The sequence below is a fragment of the Clarias gariepinus genome, chromosome 2 (genome assembly GCF_024256425.1).
Source record: "Clarias gariepinus isolate MV-2021 ecotype Netherlands chromosome 2, CGAR_prim_01v2, whole genome shotgun sequence".
NCBI classification, from domain to species: Eukaryota; Metazoa; Chordata; class Actinopteri; order Siluriformes; family Clariidae; genus Clarias; species Clarias gariepinus.
This window is the reverse complement of record NC_071101.1, coordinates 35,789,741-35,806,450: the sequence shown is the minus strand read 5'-3', so window position 1 is coordinate 35,806,450 and position 16,710 is coordinate 35,789,741. Positions and strand designations below refer to the sequence as shown.

Here is a 16,710-nt window from a genome sequence, read left to right as displayed (position 1 = left end):
ATCAACTTTCTTTAGCTTAAGATATGTAAGTATTTTCTTCCTTTTAACAGGTGACCCACATCCGTTTATATTCCAAGTTATAATATTTATAATTTGCCTATCCATCCCACACTAATAAAATATAATATTTTGCACCTAATGTGCTCCATGACAACTTCCTTGCTGTGCTCCAAATAAGAAGGTAAAATAACCCTTTAATATATAAACTGGTGTTATCCTCACTGTCACATCTGAGTAAAAACCAACAGATAAACTTCCACCATTTTTGTGAACAACAGAACCTTAAAATGCATACAAAAAGTTCGAAAAAGAAAGAAGAATGTAGAAAAAAACACTGTCCTTAAGGGACAGAAACCCGATTGTGGGTGAGAGCTTTTGGTCCGTGATGCTCATAGTTAGCGCACACGCTAACTCGGGAAGACAGACCCCAAAGCTTTCCCGGACCCACCTTCTGAATCATAGATTCATGTCTCATAATACTTCGACTTACATATTTCCAGTGATTTACTCATCACCTCTTTGTGTCTGGATGTGATCCTTTATATAACTTTCTGCTTCCATGTGATCTGTGAAACTCTGTTTCTTCCCCTTCCAAGTAAACTTAAGTGTCGCTGGATGAACCAGCGTATGTCGAACCTTGTGGTCCCAAAGTAACTTCTTCGTTGTGGAGAATTTTTTCCTCATCATTGCTCTCTCCCTGGACATATCCTCAAAGCTTGCAGTCTTCCCATTTTAATCCTTTGCTCTTTTTTGCTTCTGCCAAGACTCTCTCCCTCGCGGTATAACGCAGAAATTTCACCATCACTACTAGGGGACGTTGATCATCGTTAGGCTTAGGTCCGAAACTCCGGTGACTGCGCTCTATCTTGAACTCCAGTCCCGTCAACCCGAAGCCCTCTGAAAGGATCTTAAGCACGAAGTCGTTCATTTTGTAGCCTGCTTCTTTCCCCTTCATCCTCCACGTGCGAAATACGAGACTTCGCTTCATCGAGTCGGGCCTGCACGGAGCTAATCGCATCTTTAAGTTCCGTAGTGGTCGCTTTAATAGTGACCATATCACTTGCTACCCCTTGCAAAGTAGAGTTAATTTTGCTAATTTCGGCAAAAAGATCTTTCAAATTCGGGTTTTGATTAACTTTACTTGACTCTGGCGACGGGGAGTTGCTAGCTTCTGAGCTCGTTGTTTTTAGGCGTGTTTGAACCCCTCGAATTGGCTGCTTGGAAGATGTCATCTTGTCGTCTGTCAATTACTTCAAGTAAGAAGTAAATTATCAATCGAAATTTGTTTGAATTTGCGAAGCAAATATCCTAAGTAATGTAATTACTGGTGGGTATCCAGGGCCGTGCTCTAGCGTGCTGCCATTTTCCAACTTGACATCACGTGACTCCAGCATTCAAGGATCTTAAACATCGCTTCACCACTGCTCCCATCCTCATCTTTCCTGACCCCTCCCTCCAGTTTGTTGTGGAAGTAGACGCGTCCAAAACTGGGGTGGGGGCCATCCTGTCTCAGAGGTCCACAGAAGACAATAAACTTCACCCATGCTCCTTCTTTTCCCGCAGACTCACACCCCCTGAATGCAACTACAATATTGGGGACCGTGAACTATCGGTGGTCAAATTGGCCCTAGAAGAATGGAGGCACTGGCTGGAAGGGGCCGACCACCCCTTTCTTGTGTGGACTGACCATAAGAATCTGGAATATCTAGGAACGGCAAAAAGACATACCTCACGCCAGGCACGGTGGTCGTTATTCATCTCTCGTTTCTGGTCCACGCTGTCGTATCGCCCTGGTTCCAGGAACGCTAAGACGCCCTCTCACGGCAATTCTCTACCTCTCAGGACGCATCCACGACGAAGACTATCCTTCCTTCCCAATGTCTCGTGGCAATAACCCGGCTTACTGTGGAGCAGCTTGTCCAGCAGACCCTTGAACGGAAACCAGGCCCAAGCATCGTCCCACCTGACAAGCTCTTAATCCCAGTCTTTGTACGACCACAGGTGTAAGACTGGGCTCACACTTCCAGACTGGCATGCCACCCTGGGGGCAGAACGCACTCGCTTCTGGTGGTCAATGATGAAGGAGGATGTCAAGAACATGGCGTCCTGTGACACCTGTGTCAGGAACAAGGTTACCAACCGCCTTCCTGAGGGTTTCCTTAGACCGCTTCCTATTCCCCACCGCCCTTGTTCCCACATCTCCATCAACTTCGTCACCGGCCTACCACCATCCCAAAACAATACCTGCATCCTGACCATTGTGGATCGCTTCTCTAAGTCTGCACATTTCATACCACTACCGAAACTCCCGTCTGCAAAGGAAACAGCCGAACTACTAATCAACCACGTCTTCTGATATCACGGACTCCCGGTCGACATCGTCTCGGACAGAGGCCCCCAGTTTTCTGTCCAATTCTGGAAAGCCTTTTGCAACCTCGTCTGTGCTAACCCCAGCCTTTTTTCCGTATTCCATCCTCAAACTAACGGCCAAATGGAACGAATAAGCCTGGAGCTGGAAAAATCATTAAGATGCATGGTCACCTGGGATCCATCCTTCTGGAGCCGCTTTTTACCCTGGGTCGAGTACGCCCACAACTCGCTACCTACCTTCTCCACAGGCATGTTCCCCTTTCACTGTTGCCTGGGCAATCAACCCCCCTCTTTCCGACCCAGGGACCTCAGCCCAAACCTTTATCCGGCGCTGCAAAAGAACATGGCAGCCTGCCCGCAACCAACTACCTGCCCGCAACCAACTACAGCGCACCGTAAGTGCCTTCCAAATCGTCATCGGTCACCAGCCCCTAGATATCTTGTCGGCCAAAGGGTCATGCTGTCTGCACGTGACCTCCCCTCAAGACCACATCCAAGAAAATTTCACCAAGATTCATCTGACCTTTCACCATCACCCGGATCATAAATCCATGCTCCGTCCGACTATCTGTACCACTCTCCATGCACAGAATCAATCCCACATTTCACGTCTCCCAAATCTGTTGACTGGTCCCCTGTCCAACCCCCTCCCCCCAATCGACTCATAGACAGAGGCAAAGCCTTTACAGTCCGTAGACTCCTTAGGTCTCGCCGCCACGGACGTGGTCTCCAGTACCTGGTGGACTGGGAGGGCTATGACCTGAGAAGTGGAGTTGGGTACCAGCCAGGTTCATGCTGGACCGCTCCCTAATTGCTGACTTTCATAGACTCCACCCTGAGGCACCTACTAAACGCCAGGTGAGGTTATTAAGTGGGGGGTATTGTCACAACCCGTCAAGCTACAGCTCTGCCATGTATATATCATTATATGCATCATATAAGCACTCCTGTTCCACGTTCCCAACCACCCCTTGCATCTTGCCACCTCACCTTCTGCTCTCAACATACCTGTGCATCCTCCTTACCTATTTAAACCATGCTCTGCCACGCTCTGGCACCGTCACGTTGCCAGATTATTGTGTGCCTTTCGTAGGCCAATTTTTCAGCGTTAATTCAATGGGTGTCCATGTCCCCGACGCAAGCCTTGCATTATAGGCAGCGGTGCGAGATCTCAGAGCAAAGGTGTTTTATAAAGGATTGTTTTATTCACCCATGGCTTCTGATTGGAAAACGTTGTGATGTTTGTTTTTTCGACGGTATCATCCACTAGTTTGGCCACCGATTAGTCCGTTGAGCGTGCAACCTTTCTCTGAACTGGAACGTTCTGTTTGAGTTTTTGTTTGTATTTTGGCATGAAAATCTGGATTCCCCAAACAGGGGGTGAGATTTTGCCCTGTAACTCTCCTTGACTGTAGTATAGCAATGATCCAGTGTCTGGTGCCTGTGTGAGTCCCTAAAAGGCAGTGTCCGTGTCCGCTTGAGGCGGAATATGAACGGCACTGATTATAATCGATGTAAACTCCCAAGAAAGGTAAAAAGGACAGTAGTTCCAGGATGGGTGTGCAGGAGCGTGTGAGAGGCACAATACTTGCGGTGTTGCACCAGCTGTTGTTCACCATTAAACACACTCCACCTCCCCTTGACTTCCCAGAGTCCCGTGTCCTGGGATGCGGTGAACCGAGAAGAACTCGGCCAGCTGGATGGCATGGCCGGCACCGCTGGGTTCAATCGTGTCTCGGTGAAGCAGAGGAGATTGCAGTCTCAAATGTCTCTTTGGAACTTTACACTGGGCCTAAGGTCATCGAGGTTGTTCTCCAGTGACTGGACGTTGGCGAGCAGGATGGTAAGCAGAGATGTGCTGTGTGCACAGGCTCTCACCCTGTTTCGTTTCTCTTGATGCCGCCGCTTTGCTTCACATCCTTTGTTGTCCCTCAACATCTTACTCGGCCAGCTTGGATCCAGAGTTAAAAACTTCAAATTGTAAGTACATTACACCAATAGGAACAAGAGTGTCTCTATCATACCAAGTAAACTCAATGGTGATGAATTTGCCGGTTTTCCATCACTGAAAACTAATAAAAAAATTTTTTAAAAGGTGTCGGAGCAGTTGTGACAGCAGCTGACCTCACCAACGCCATCTTGAAACAGACACACAGAAACTACTAACATCATTTTCGTTTTAGCATGTTCAAAAGGCATACTGGTTGTGTGGTGCGGCCGATAGCACTGGTCCTTGGGCCTGCTCATCGTTACTTGCAACTATATTTCTTTTCCTATTTTCAAAGCTGCACGGCCAACTTCTTGGCTTTCATCTTCTGAGAGAGCTTCTTGATGGACTACCAGACTGTGGTATAGTATGTGCCGGCCTGAGACCCACGAGTCTTCCTCACCTGACCGTGCATGCGGAAGCCCCATCATGATATTGGTGGCAATGTACCCTAAAGAGTGCTGCACAGGACTGCCATGAGCAATCTTGAGGTGGGGATTATCTTCATCAACCATTGCGTGACCGATTGTACGCAACCCAAATTAATCGTTGTTGTATCTTAAATGGGCAGATGTACTTCTTGGCTTCCACCTTTAGATAGCTCAGACTCTATGACTCTATCTGCTTGAAAAGATGTCACAATTAACCTACGCATTCCAACAAACGTTCTGCGGCCTTCTACGGAACGCTCACCACCTAGCACATCATACTGCCCTTCAGCCTTTTTGGTGCTTTACATTCCTGGCTGCTTTTCATTCTTTGTGGCTCCTAGCGAAAGTTGTAGCAGACAAGAGCAGTAAGCTGAGCCAGCCAGACTCAGACTGGAGTTCGAGGAATTATATACTGTAGCCTTGCATGATAAATCTCATGAATATCTATCTTGTCTGCCTAGATGTGAAAGGCTTATTTACAGGTTCCTGATCAACTGACCAGTGTTAACAGTCGATGATTGAGGGACACCTGGTTCTGAAGCAGGTGAAAACCTGGCCAATAGAAGTCATCTCTGCTCATCAGGACAGTTTTGAGAACTCATTAAGAAGGCTTTAACTTATGGCGCCTTAAGTGAGTTAGAGGAGTTCACTGTCTCCAAGATCATCTCACGACCAACCAGAAACATTCAAGCACTCACATCCAGGGACTGGATTAATAATGTGTGTGTGTGTGTGTGTGTGTGTGTGTGTGTAAAGACACATTATTTTGATAATGTGAATTATGTGTGTGTGTGTAAAGAAACATTATCTTGATAATGTGAATTTTGTTTTAAGGTAGTTGAAAAATCTGATTTATTCTGTGTGTGTGTGTGTGTGTGTGTGTGTGTGCGTGTGTGTGTGTGTGTGTGTGTGTTTAAAGACATGTTGTCTCTTTTTTTAGTATAGAACTTTTTTTCTGTTAACTTAAAAAATGTCAACCTGTCTTATCTCAGCCAGTTACCTAATTAGGATGCTTAGTAAGCTAAGTAGTTTTTGTTCAATTATGTTGGTAATTTATGTTGAATGTAGGACTCTTTCGTTTCACTGTGTAATAAACTGTATATGATTAAAAAGAAAAAAAATCTTACTTGAACTTGGTACCACACGTAAAGCAAACAACAAGCTAAAGACCCATGATTTGTTTTGACCCGCATGTGAAAGCCTACACCCTGAAATTGGGGCACGCACATTTCCTGGGGGTGCTGGGGTCCAGTTAGATGTGTCCCTCCACTACAGAAACATTAGCTCACACCGTCCCCAGGCTGACCCTCCATCAGAAGTACTCAGGCCTACGGCCTGCATTGGGGCAGGCGGACGTCCAAAAGCCACCATTCCCCCATGGTTCCTATCTTTTGTCCCTGCTCACTGCTTACTGAAGGAGTCTTCATTATTTTCTTCTATAAACTATAAACAATGTAAAGTTGTTTTCTGTATCTATATAATTATTATCTTCTTATTTTATATTTATTAAAACTTTTCTTATTCATACTGTATTTTTTTATGATTATAGTCATATTCTTAGTTTGAATACTCTATTTTCTTTTTTAATGTTTAGGTCATGGGAGGTTGTTAAAGAATTTCTCTGAATATCATATTGTATATGGCTGTGTATAATTGTATAATTTGAATTTCATTTGAAACAAAAATTCACATAAATTAACATGATCTATTATATAAACGTCATGTTTGCAACTTCCGTCATTCATATTCTTTCCTTTTTAACTGTATTTAGACACATAAGCGTGTAAATCTGCTTTGAACATAAAGTAAAAAAAAACAGATTTCTTGTAATGACTTATTATGAACATGTAGAAAACGTCATTGTAATGGAAACTTTTGGATTACCTGACCGAGGTGGTTTACTGAATATTTTGTAAACAATGACGTTTGTCTTCTTCTTCTTCTTTGTCTTTCGGCTGTTCCCTTTCAGGGGTCGCCACAGCGAATCATCTGCCTCCATCTAACCCTATCCTCTGCATCCTCTTCTCTCACACCAACTAACTTCATGTCCTCTCTCACTGCATCCATAAATCTCCTCTTTGGTCTTCCTCTAGACCTCCTGCCTGGCAGTTCCCACCTCAGCATCCTTCTACCGATATATTCACAATCTCTCCTCTGAACATGCCCAAACCACCTCAATCTGGCCTCTCTGACTTTATCTCCAAAACATCTAACGTGGGTTGTCCCTCTGATAAACTCATTCTTAATCCTATCCATCCTTGTCACTCCCAAAGAGAACCTCAACATCTTCAGCTCTGCTACCTCCAACTCTGCCTCCTGTTTTTTCTTCAGCGCCACTGTCTCTAAGCCGTAGAGCATCGCTGGTCTCACCACTGTCCTGGACACCTTTCCTTTCATTCTCGCTGATACTCTTTTATCGCACAACACACCTGACACTTTTCTCCACCCATTCCAACCTGCCTGTACCCGCTTCTTCACCTCCTTTCCACACTCTCCGTTGCTCTGGACCGTTGACCCCAAGTACTTAAAATCCTGCACCTTCTTTACCTCTGCTCCCTGTAGCCTCACCGATCCTCCTGGGACCCTCTCATTTACACACATGTATTCCGTCTTGCTGCGGCTAACCTTCATTCCTCTGCTTTCCAGAGCATACCTCCACCTCTCCAAATTTTCCTCCACCTGTTCCCTGCTCTCGCTACAGAGCACAATGTCATCTGCAAACATCATAGTCCATGGGGACTTCTGTCTTACCTCATCTGTCATCCTGTCCATCACCAGAGCAAACAAAAAGGGGCTTAGAGCCGATCCTTGATGCAGACCCACCTCCACCTTAAACTCTTCTGTCACACCTACAGCACATCTTACCACTGTCTTACAGCTCTCATACATGTCCTGCACCACTCTAACATACTTCTCTGCCACTCCAGACTTCCTCATACAATACCACAGCTCCTCAATTGGTACCCTGTCATACGCTTTCTCTAAATCTAAAAAGACACAATGCAACTCCTTGTTACCTTCTCTGTACTTCTCCGCCAGCATCCTCAAAGCAAATACTGCATCTGATGTACTCTTTCTAGGCATAAAACCATGTTGCTGCTCACAAATGCTCACCTCTGCCCTTAACCTAGCTTCCACTACTCTTTCCCACAGCTTCATTGTCTGGCTCATTAGCTTTATACCTCTATAATTGCCACAGCTTTGCACATCTCCCTTGTTCTTAAAAATTGGCACCAATACACTTCTCCTCCATTCCTCTGGAATCCTCTCACTCTCCAAGATCTTGTTAAACAAACTTGTCAAAAACTCTACTGCCACCTCTCCTAAGCACTTCCATACCTCCACAGGTATGTCATCAGGACCAACAGCCTTTCCACTCTTCATCCTCTTCAACGCCCTTCTCACCTCACTTTTACCAATATTTGCTACTTCCTGTTCCACAACAGTCACCTCTTCTACTCTTTGTTCTCTTTCGTTTTCCTCATTCATCAACTCCTTAAAGTACTCCTTCCATCTTCCCATCACACTCCTTGCATCTGTCAGTACATTTCCATCTCTATCTTTAATCACTCTAACCTGCTGCACATCCTTCCCATCTCTATCTCTCTGCCTTGCCAACCTGTACAGATCCACCTCTCCCTCCTTACTGTCTAGCCTAGCCTACAAGTCCTCATATGCTCTTTGTTTGGCCTTTGCCACCTCTACCTTCACCTTACTCTGCATCTCCCTGTACTCCTGTCTACTCTCTTCAGTCCTCTCAGTGTCCCACTTCTTCTTAGCTAGCCTCTTTCCCTGTATACACTCCTGGACTTCCTCATTCCACCACCAAGTCTCCTTGTCCACTTTCCCCTTACCTGATGATACACCAAGTACCCTCCTACCTGTCTCCCTGATCACATTGGCTGTAGTTGTCCAGTCAACTGAAAGCACCTCCTGACCACCCATAGCCTGTCTCAACTCCTCCCTAAAGACTTCACAACATTCTTCCTTTCTCAGCTTCCACCACTTTGTCCTCTGCTCTGCCTTTGTCCTCTTCACCTTCCTCACCACCAGGGTTATTTTACACAGCACCATTCTGTGTTGTCTGGCTACACTCTCCCCTACCAACACTTTGCAGTCACTGATCTCTTTCAGGTTACAACGTCGACACAAGATGTAGTCGACCTGAGTGCTTCTGCCTCCACTCTTATATGTCACCCTATGTTCCTGCCTCTTCTGGAAGAAAGTATTTACTACTGCCATTTCCATCCTCTTTGCAAAGTCCACCACCATCTGTCCTTCTACATTCCTGTCCTGAAGACCAAACCTGCCCATCACATTTTCATCACCTCTGTTCCCTTCCCCAACATGTCCATTGAAGTCTGCACCAATCACCACTCTTTCACCTCTGGGGATGCTCTGCATCACTTTATCTAACTCACTCCAGAATTTCTCCTTCTCTTTTAACTCACATCCTACCTGTGGGGCATAACCACTAACAACATTGAACATTATCCCTTCAATTTGTAATCCTAATTCATTCTTATTGTGTCAAACAATACTTTTCAGAACTTTATGTTACTTAACGATGTACAAGTGTTGCATGATCTCTGGGATTCTGAGCTTGAACAATGTGTTGAACTCGCATGCTTTGTGCGTCCGCTTACCAATAATAATAATCAATTATTATAATTATATTAAATAAACGATATAAGTGATAAGTTCTTTCACTCTAATTTATTATACTTTGAATTAAGTATTAAAGAATGTACTTTTTAAAACATTTTTCTTCACTTTATTGACAATTATTTACAACAAATTGAATCGCACATTACACGATAATAAAAATGTATGTCAATTGAAAGAATTCCCTGTTCCATGTTAAAAAAAAAATCACAAAAATGTTAATAGAATATAAGTAAAAAATGTATTTCAGACAATTCGTCATTCATTATATGCATAGTTTTAGCATCAGCAGCCAAAAAGTCAAAAAAATGATGACATCTAGCATGAATGTTGGAAAACAATTTTTTTGTGATTATTTTTTACATTTTGATCATGAACACAGCAAAAGCAGCAAACTGAGGAATCTGCGGTCCAAAACTGAAGGGAATTGTCAATTCCACAACATTTATGCATTTTGGCATACATGTTGAAAAACAACTTTTTCGTTATTCTTTTTCCCATATTGCTGCTTAAAAATGCTTATGAACTTATTTTGTATGTTTTACATGGCTATCCATTATTTGTGTGGGAAAACCGCTTTGTTTTACCTTTCCAAGGGAAAAAGTCTAATAACTGATCATTTCCACAACATAAATGCATTTTGGCACTCATGTTAAAAAACAACTTTTTCGTTAATCTTTTTCCCATGTTGATGTAAAATCTTGTAAAAATGCTTATAAACTTATTTTGTATGTTTTACATGGCTATCCACTATTTGTGTGAGAAAACCGCTTTCCTGAGCTCGCACAGCGCTCAGAACGCAGGAAACGCTTTGTCTTACCTTACCAAAGAAAAAAGTCTAATAACTGATCATTTCCACAACATAAATGCATTTTGGCATTCATGTTGAAAAACAACTTTTTCCTTATTCTTTTCCCCATTTTGATGATTAAAAATGCTTATAAACTTATTTTGTATGTTTTACATTGCTATCCATTATTTGTGTGAGAAAACCTCTTTCCTGAGCTCGCACAGCGCTCAGAACGCAGCAAACGCTTTGTCTTACCTTACCAAAGAAAAAAGTCTAATAACTGATCATTTCCACAACATAAATGCATTTTGGCATTCATGTTGAAAAACAACTTTTTCGATATTCTTTTTCCCATGTTGATGATTATAAATGATTATAAACTTATTTTGTATGTTTCACATGGCTATCCACTATTTGTGTGAGAAAACCGCTTTCCTGAGCTCGCACAGCGCTCAGAACGCAGCAAACGCTTTGTCTTACCTTACCAAAGAAAAAAGTCTAATAACTGATCATTTCCACAACATAAATGCATTTTGGCATACATGTTGAAAAACAACTTTTTCGTTCTTCTTTTTCCCATGTTGATGATTAAAAATGCTTATAAACTTATTTTGTATGTTTTACATGGCTATCCATTATTTGTGTGAGAAAACCTTTTTCCTGAGCTCGCACAGCGCTAAGAGCGCAGCAAACGCTTCGTCTCATCTTACCAAGGGAAAAAGTCTAATAACTGATAATTTCCACAACATAAATGCATTTTGGCATTCATGTTGAAAAACACCTTTTTCCTTATTCTTTTCCCCATTTTGATGATTAAAAATGCTTATAAACTTATTTTGTATGTTTTACATGGCTATCCATTATTTGTGTGAGAAAACCTTTTTCCTGAGCTCGCACAGCGCTAAGAGCGCAGCAAACGCTTTGTCTCATCTTACCAAGGGAAAAAGTCTAATAACTGATAATTTCCACAACATAAATGCATTTTGGCATTCATGTTGAAAAACACCTTTTTCCTTATTCTTTTCCCCATTTTGATGATTAAAAATGATTATAAACTTATTTTGTATGTTTTACATTGCTATCCATTATTTGTGTGAGAAAACCGCTTTCCTGAGCTCGCACAGCGCTCAGAACGCAGCAAACGCTTTGTCTTACCTTACCAAAGCAAAAAGTCTAATAACTGATCATTTCCACAACATAAATGAATTTTGGCATTCATGTTAAAAAACAACTTTTTTCTTATTCTTTTCCCCATTTTGATAATTAAAAATGCTTATAAACTTATTTTGTATGTTTTACATGGCTATCCATTATTTGTGTGAGAAAACCGCTTTCCTGAGCTCGCACAGCGCTAAGAACGCAGCAAACGCTTTGTCTTACCTTACCAAAGCAAAAAGTCTAATAACTGATCATTTCCACAACATAAATGCATTTTGGCATTCATGTTGAAAAACAACTTTTTCCTTATCCTTTTCCCCATTTTGATGATTAAAAATGCTTATAAACTTATTTTGAATGTTTTACATTGCTATCCATTATTTGTGTGAGAAAACCTCTTTCCTGAGCTCGCACAGCGCTCAGAAAGCAGCAAACGCTTTGTCTTACCTAACCAAAGAAAAAAGTCCAATAACTGATCATTTCCACAACATAAATGCATTTTGGCATTCATGTTGAAAAACAACTTTTTCGTTATTCTTTTCCCCATTTTGATGATTAAAAATGCTTATAAACTTATTTTGTATGTTTTACATTGCTATCCATTATTTGTGTGAGAAAACCTCTTTCCTGAGCTCGCACAGCGCTCAGAACGCAGCAAACGCTTTGTCTTACCTTACCAAAGAAAAAAGTCTAATAACTGATCATTTCCACAACATAAATGCATTTTGGCATTCATGTTGAAAAACAACTTTTTCGATATTCTTTTTCCCATGTTGATGATTATAAATGATTATAAACTTATTTTGTATGTTTCACATGGCTATCCACTATTTGTGTGAGAAAACCGCTTTCCTGAGCTCACACAGCGCTAAGAACGCAGCAAACGCTTTGTCTTACCTTACCAAGGCAAAAAGTCTAATAACTGATCATTTCCACAACATAAATGCATTTTGGCATACATGTTGAAAAACAACTTTTTCGTTCTTCTTTTTCCCATGTTGATGATTAAAAATGCTTATAAACTTATTTTGTATGTTTTACATGGCTATCCATTATTTGTGTGAGAAAACCGCTTTCCTGAGCTCGCACAGCGCTAAGAGCGCAGCAAACGCTTCGTCTCATCTTACCAAAGGAAAAAGTCTAATAACTGATAATTTCCACAACATAAATGCATTTTGGCATTCATGTTGAAAAACAACTTTTTCCTTATCCTTTTCCCCATTTTGATGATTAAAAATGCTTATAAACTTATTTTGTATGTTTTACATTGCTATCCATTATTTGTGTGAGAAAACCTTTTTCCTGAGCTCGCACAGCGCTAAGAGCGCAGCAAACGCTTTGTCTCATCTTACCAAGGGAAAAAGTCTAATAACTGATCATTTCCACAACATGAATGAATTTTGGCATACATGTTGAAAAACAACTTTTTCGATATTCTTTTTCCCATGTTGATGATTATAAATGATTATAAACTTATTTTGTATGTTTCACATGGCTATCCACTATTTGTGTGAGAAAACCGCTTTCCTGAGCTCGCACAGCGCTCAGAATGCAGCAAACGCTTTGTCTTACCTTACCAAAGCAAAAAGTCTAATAACTGATCATTTCCACAACATGATTGAATTTTGGCATATATGTTGAAAAACATCTTTTTCGTTATTCTTTTTCCCATATTGATGATTAAAAATGCTTATAAATTCGTTTTGTATGTTTTTATAAAGACCATGCATTAGCTTGTGTGAGAAAACAGCTTTCTTGAGACCTGACAGCGCTAAAAACGCAGCAAACCCTTTATCTCACCCTTTATATCTTTACTTGTGTATGCGTGTTTGTGTGTGTATTATGCGTGTGCAGTTTGGGTCTGTGTGCAGGATGTGTAGTGTCTTGGCACTGTGTGTAGTGCGCGTGTTTGAATGTGAAACGAAACGTGTTTTCAGGTCGATGAGATGTTGAAGATCACACACACACACACACACACACACACACACACACACACACACACATATATACACTGCATACACAAACATTACCTAGGCATACTACACCCATATAAACACACAAGAGACATCCTAAAAACACAACAAATCCTACAGACAGACATACATATCATAAACACACACATCACATATCCTACGCATCATACACAAATGATGACCAACTCAAGCACCTGAGCCAGTCACCAGAAAACACTGTTCACATTGAGTGACAGCTAGCAATGGCAGATCAGAAAGACACATCCAAACATGACGAAGACCTAAACTATGTCATATTTCTTTAAGAGGTCTTAGTGTGTTGAAAAGGCACACAAGTTGTGAGGTGCGCCCAAGTGGCGATGGCACAGGTGCTTGGGCCACCTTATCATAGCTTGTAACTAATTTTCTTCCATTTTTTAAAAAAAGCTTCATGGCCCACGTCTTGGTTTTTACATTCCTTAGGGGCTTGCTCTGGAAACATGGGTAGACGGTAACAAAATTGGGTGCAGATTGAATGTAGAAAAAGATCCAAGGATCTTTGTGGGGGATGGGAGCACGTTTTATTGGCCCTAACTCCTTGAGAAAGTCTGCTCGACAAAATGGCAAAAGTATCCCATGAATTTTCACAAACATACTGCAGCCTACTATGGAACGCTCACCTCGTAGCACATCCTACAGCCCTTTGGATGTCTCCATGTAATTTTAATTTTTGTAGCGCAAGGGGGGCTCCTAGCAGGAATTCACACACACACACACAAACACACACACACACACACACACACACACACACACACACAGCCTACACACCCTACACATCCTACACAAACCATGACCGGCCCAATCTGCGCCATAACAGACTCCGGGAAAATGGATAGTCTGTGGCCAAATTGTCTGCACAGTGCAGATTGATCCCACAATCCTAGGTTTTTTGTGAGTGTGAGGGTGGCCGTTTTTGACCATATCTCTTTGAAAATACCTCCGATAAGTCCTCTTGTTTGTGACCCTGTCCGCTTGACAAGATTGTCACAAGTAACCCATGCATTTCCACAAACTTACTGCCGCCTTCTATGAAACACTCACCACTTAGCACACTCATACAGCCCTTCGGGCTTGTCCGTGTGCTTTTCATTTTTGGGTTCTTTTATTCCTCGTGGGCCCTAGCAAATGTCGTGGAAGACAGCAGCGATAAGCTGAGCTGGGCAGACTCGGCGTTCCAGGAATACCTACTGTAGCAAAGCATGGGAAATGAATGACACCGTCTGTCTCCCTAGATGTGCAAGGCCTAGTTACAAGTTCGTGTTCTTAATTCACTGAGCAGTGTTTACAGTTGATGTTTCAGAGACACCTGGTCCTGAAGCAGATAAAAACCTGGCCAATAGATGCCATTCAGTGAAAATGTAACATTTTAGCAATAAGATTATTATTAATTATCTCAACTGTCAAACTAGTCTAGCCCAAACCCATTTTTGAAGGTTTTTCACAAAATAATTTTCATTTATAACATATAACATATAATGTTAATATAACATTTTAAAATGTATTTTTTCATCTATTGTTTTCAGCTAATTTTTTTTTTTTTTAACCGTCACAACAACTTCTGCATGTCCATGTTTTTGTAACTACAAAGCAATAAAGGCAGTATGGACCGTGCTTAAAACTTTTTTTTTTTTTTATAAGAATTTACACACATGGTCTGTTGTAGCTCATATAGGTCACAATCATTTGGTAACCTATTAGATTTATGATTTTGGCATCGGTTTAACTATAAAATAAAACAAAATGCATTACAACATAATTATGTTATCATGTAGTAACATAATTACCACAGAGACATTGCAAAACTGGGTAATTTTTATGGTATACCTTAATGCATCTCTTCATTGGGTGCCCACACTGAGCATTTTTTCTCCGGTTTGATATATAAAAGAAAATGTATGAGGCGCCATATACGGCTTAAATCAAACTTCATTCATGCACACCCTTTAAAACACTAGCATACACATATATGAAACTGTCACACATACATACATATATGTTACTAACTGCTCAAACAACTACATATGAAATGCACGTGCACAGCTATGAGAACTCTGCGTGCACATAAAATGTTTGGGTTTCTCGAGCCATTTTGTCAACTCACAGAACATTCCATTTCTAGGGTGGCTGAGGACCTTCACTATTTTCCTGGCCTTGGTCCAGCACCGCTTACTGTATATTGAGTGCAGGTGAGGGAGCTCGGTGTGGATGATGCGCTCAGCTGGGCTCCAGACGAGTGGCAGCAGGCGCCATCAGGTTCCTGGTAATGACGGGGGTCTGGTAGTTCCTCTTCTGCTTTGTACCAAGGTCCACTATCAACACCTTTGTCTTGCTGAAATTCAGGAGAAGATTGTCTATCTGGCACCATTTCTCCAGATTTCTGGAGATTTTTCCAATCTCCTCTAGGTAGGCCATCTCATTGTTGTTCGTGATCAAGCCCTCCACTGGTGGAGTTGGTAGTGGCCACGCAGTCGTACGTGTACAAAGAGTACAGCAGGGGGCTCAGAACACAAACATAGGGGGCTCCAGTGCTGAGAGAGAGGGAGGCTGAGACATGTCCGCACATCCTTACTACCTGTGCTCTGCCAGTTAGGAATATGGAGATCCACTGACTCATAGATGGGCTGAGTCCCAGGTGCTCCAGCTTGGTGGCGAGTGTGGAGGGAATTATGGTATTAAATCATAAGCTCTAGTCGCTGAAGAGCATTTTAACATAATTCCCCCTTCGAGTGTCCAGGTGAGTGAGAAATGTATGGAGGAGATAAGAGATTGCATCATCTGTAGAGCGGTTCGGGTGGTATGCAAACTGTAATGGGTCCAGTGTGTCAGGTAGTGAAGAAATGTCTCCGACCAGCCGTTCCAAGCACTTCATCACTGCAGAGGTGTGGGCTACACGGCGATAGTCATTGAGGGAAGCAGGATGGGGTTTCTTCGGAACAGTAACAATGACGGACTCTTTAAAGCATGTGGGGATCACTGACTGAGGTAAGAAGAGGTTGAATATCTCTGTGAACACAGGTGTTAGCTGGTACTGACCATGCTTCGTTTGTTCTCGACCATGCCATTGTCTCATGTTTGGATTCCACGCTCACTGAGTTTTGTTATCGACCTATGGATTTGCCTCAACGACTACGAATTCGGATCACGGACCTTTCTCTCATCTCTCTGGCTCTGAACCTCACTCGCCTTCGACCACGAATAAGCTTCACAAAACCAGCCTCCAACCTGGGCGGCTTCTCCATTCTCTCGCCGGCTCTCCACGTGTCTGCAACACTGCGCGAGTCGCGCTGCACCCAAAGC

The 16,710-nt window shown here is 42.2% G+C and overlaps 1 protein-coding gene across 1 annotated transcript; it reads right to left on the bottom strand.

Annotated features, from left to right (window-relative positions):
* Positions 1–7,815: 7,815 nt before the first annotated feature.
* On the bottom strand, positions 7,816–9,257 carry LOC128516815 (craniofacial development protein 2-like). The gene is made up of 2 exons (XM_053490592.1): positions 8,128–9,257; positions 7,816–8,053 (listed from the first exon to the last, which is right to left on the bottom strand). The coding sequence occupies exon 1, from the start codon at positions 9,190–9,192 to the stop codon at positions 8,449–8,451; it is 744 nt and encodes a 247-aa protein (XP_053346567.1). The 5' UTR covers positions 9,193–9,257; the 3' UTR covers positions 7,816–8,053; positions 8,128–8,448.
* Positions 9,258–16,710: the final 7,453 nt, after the last annotated feature.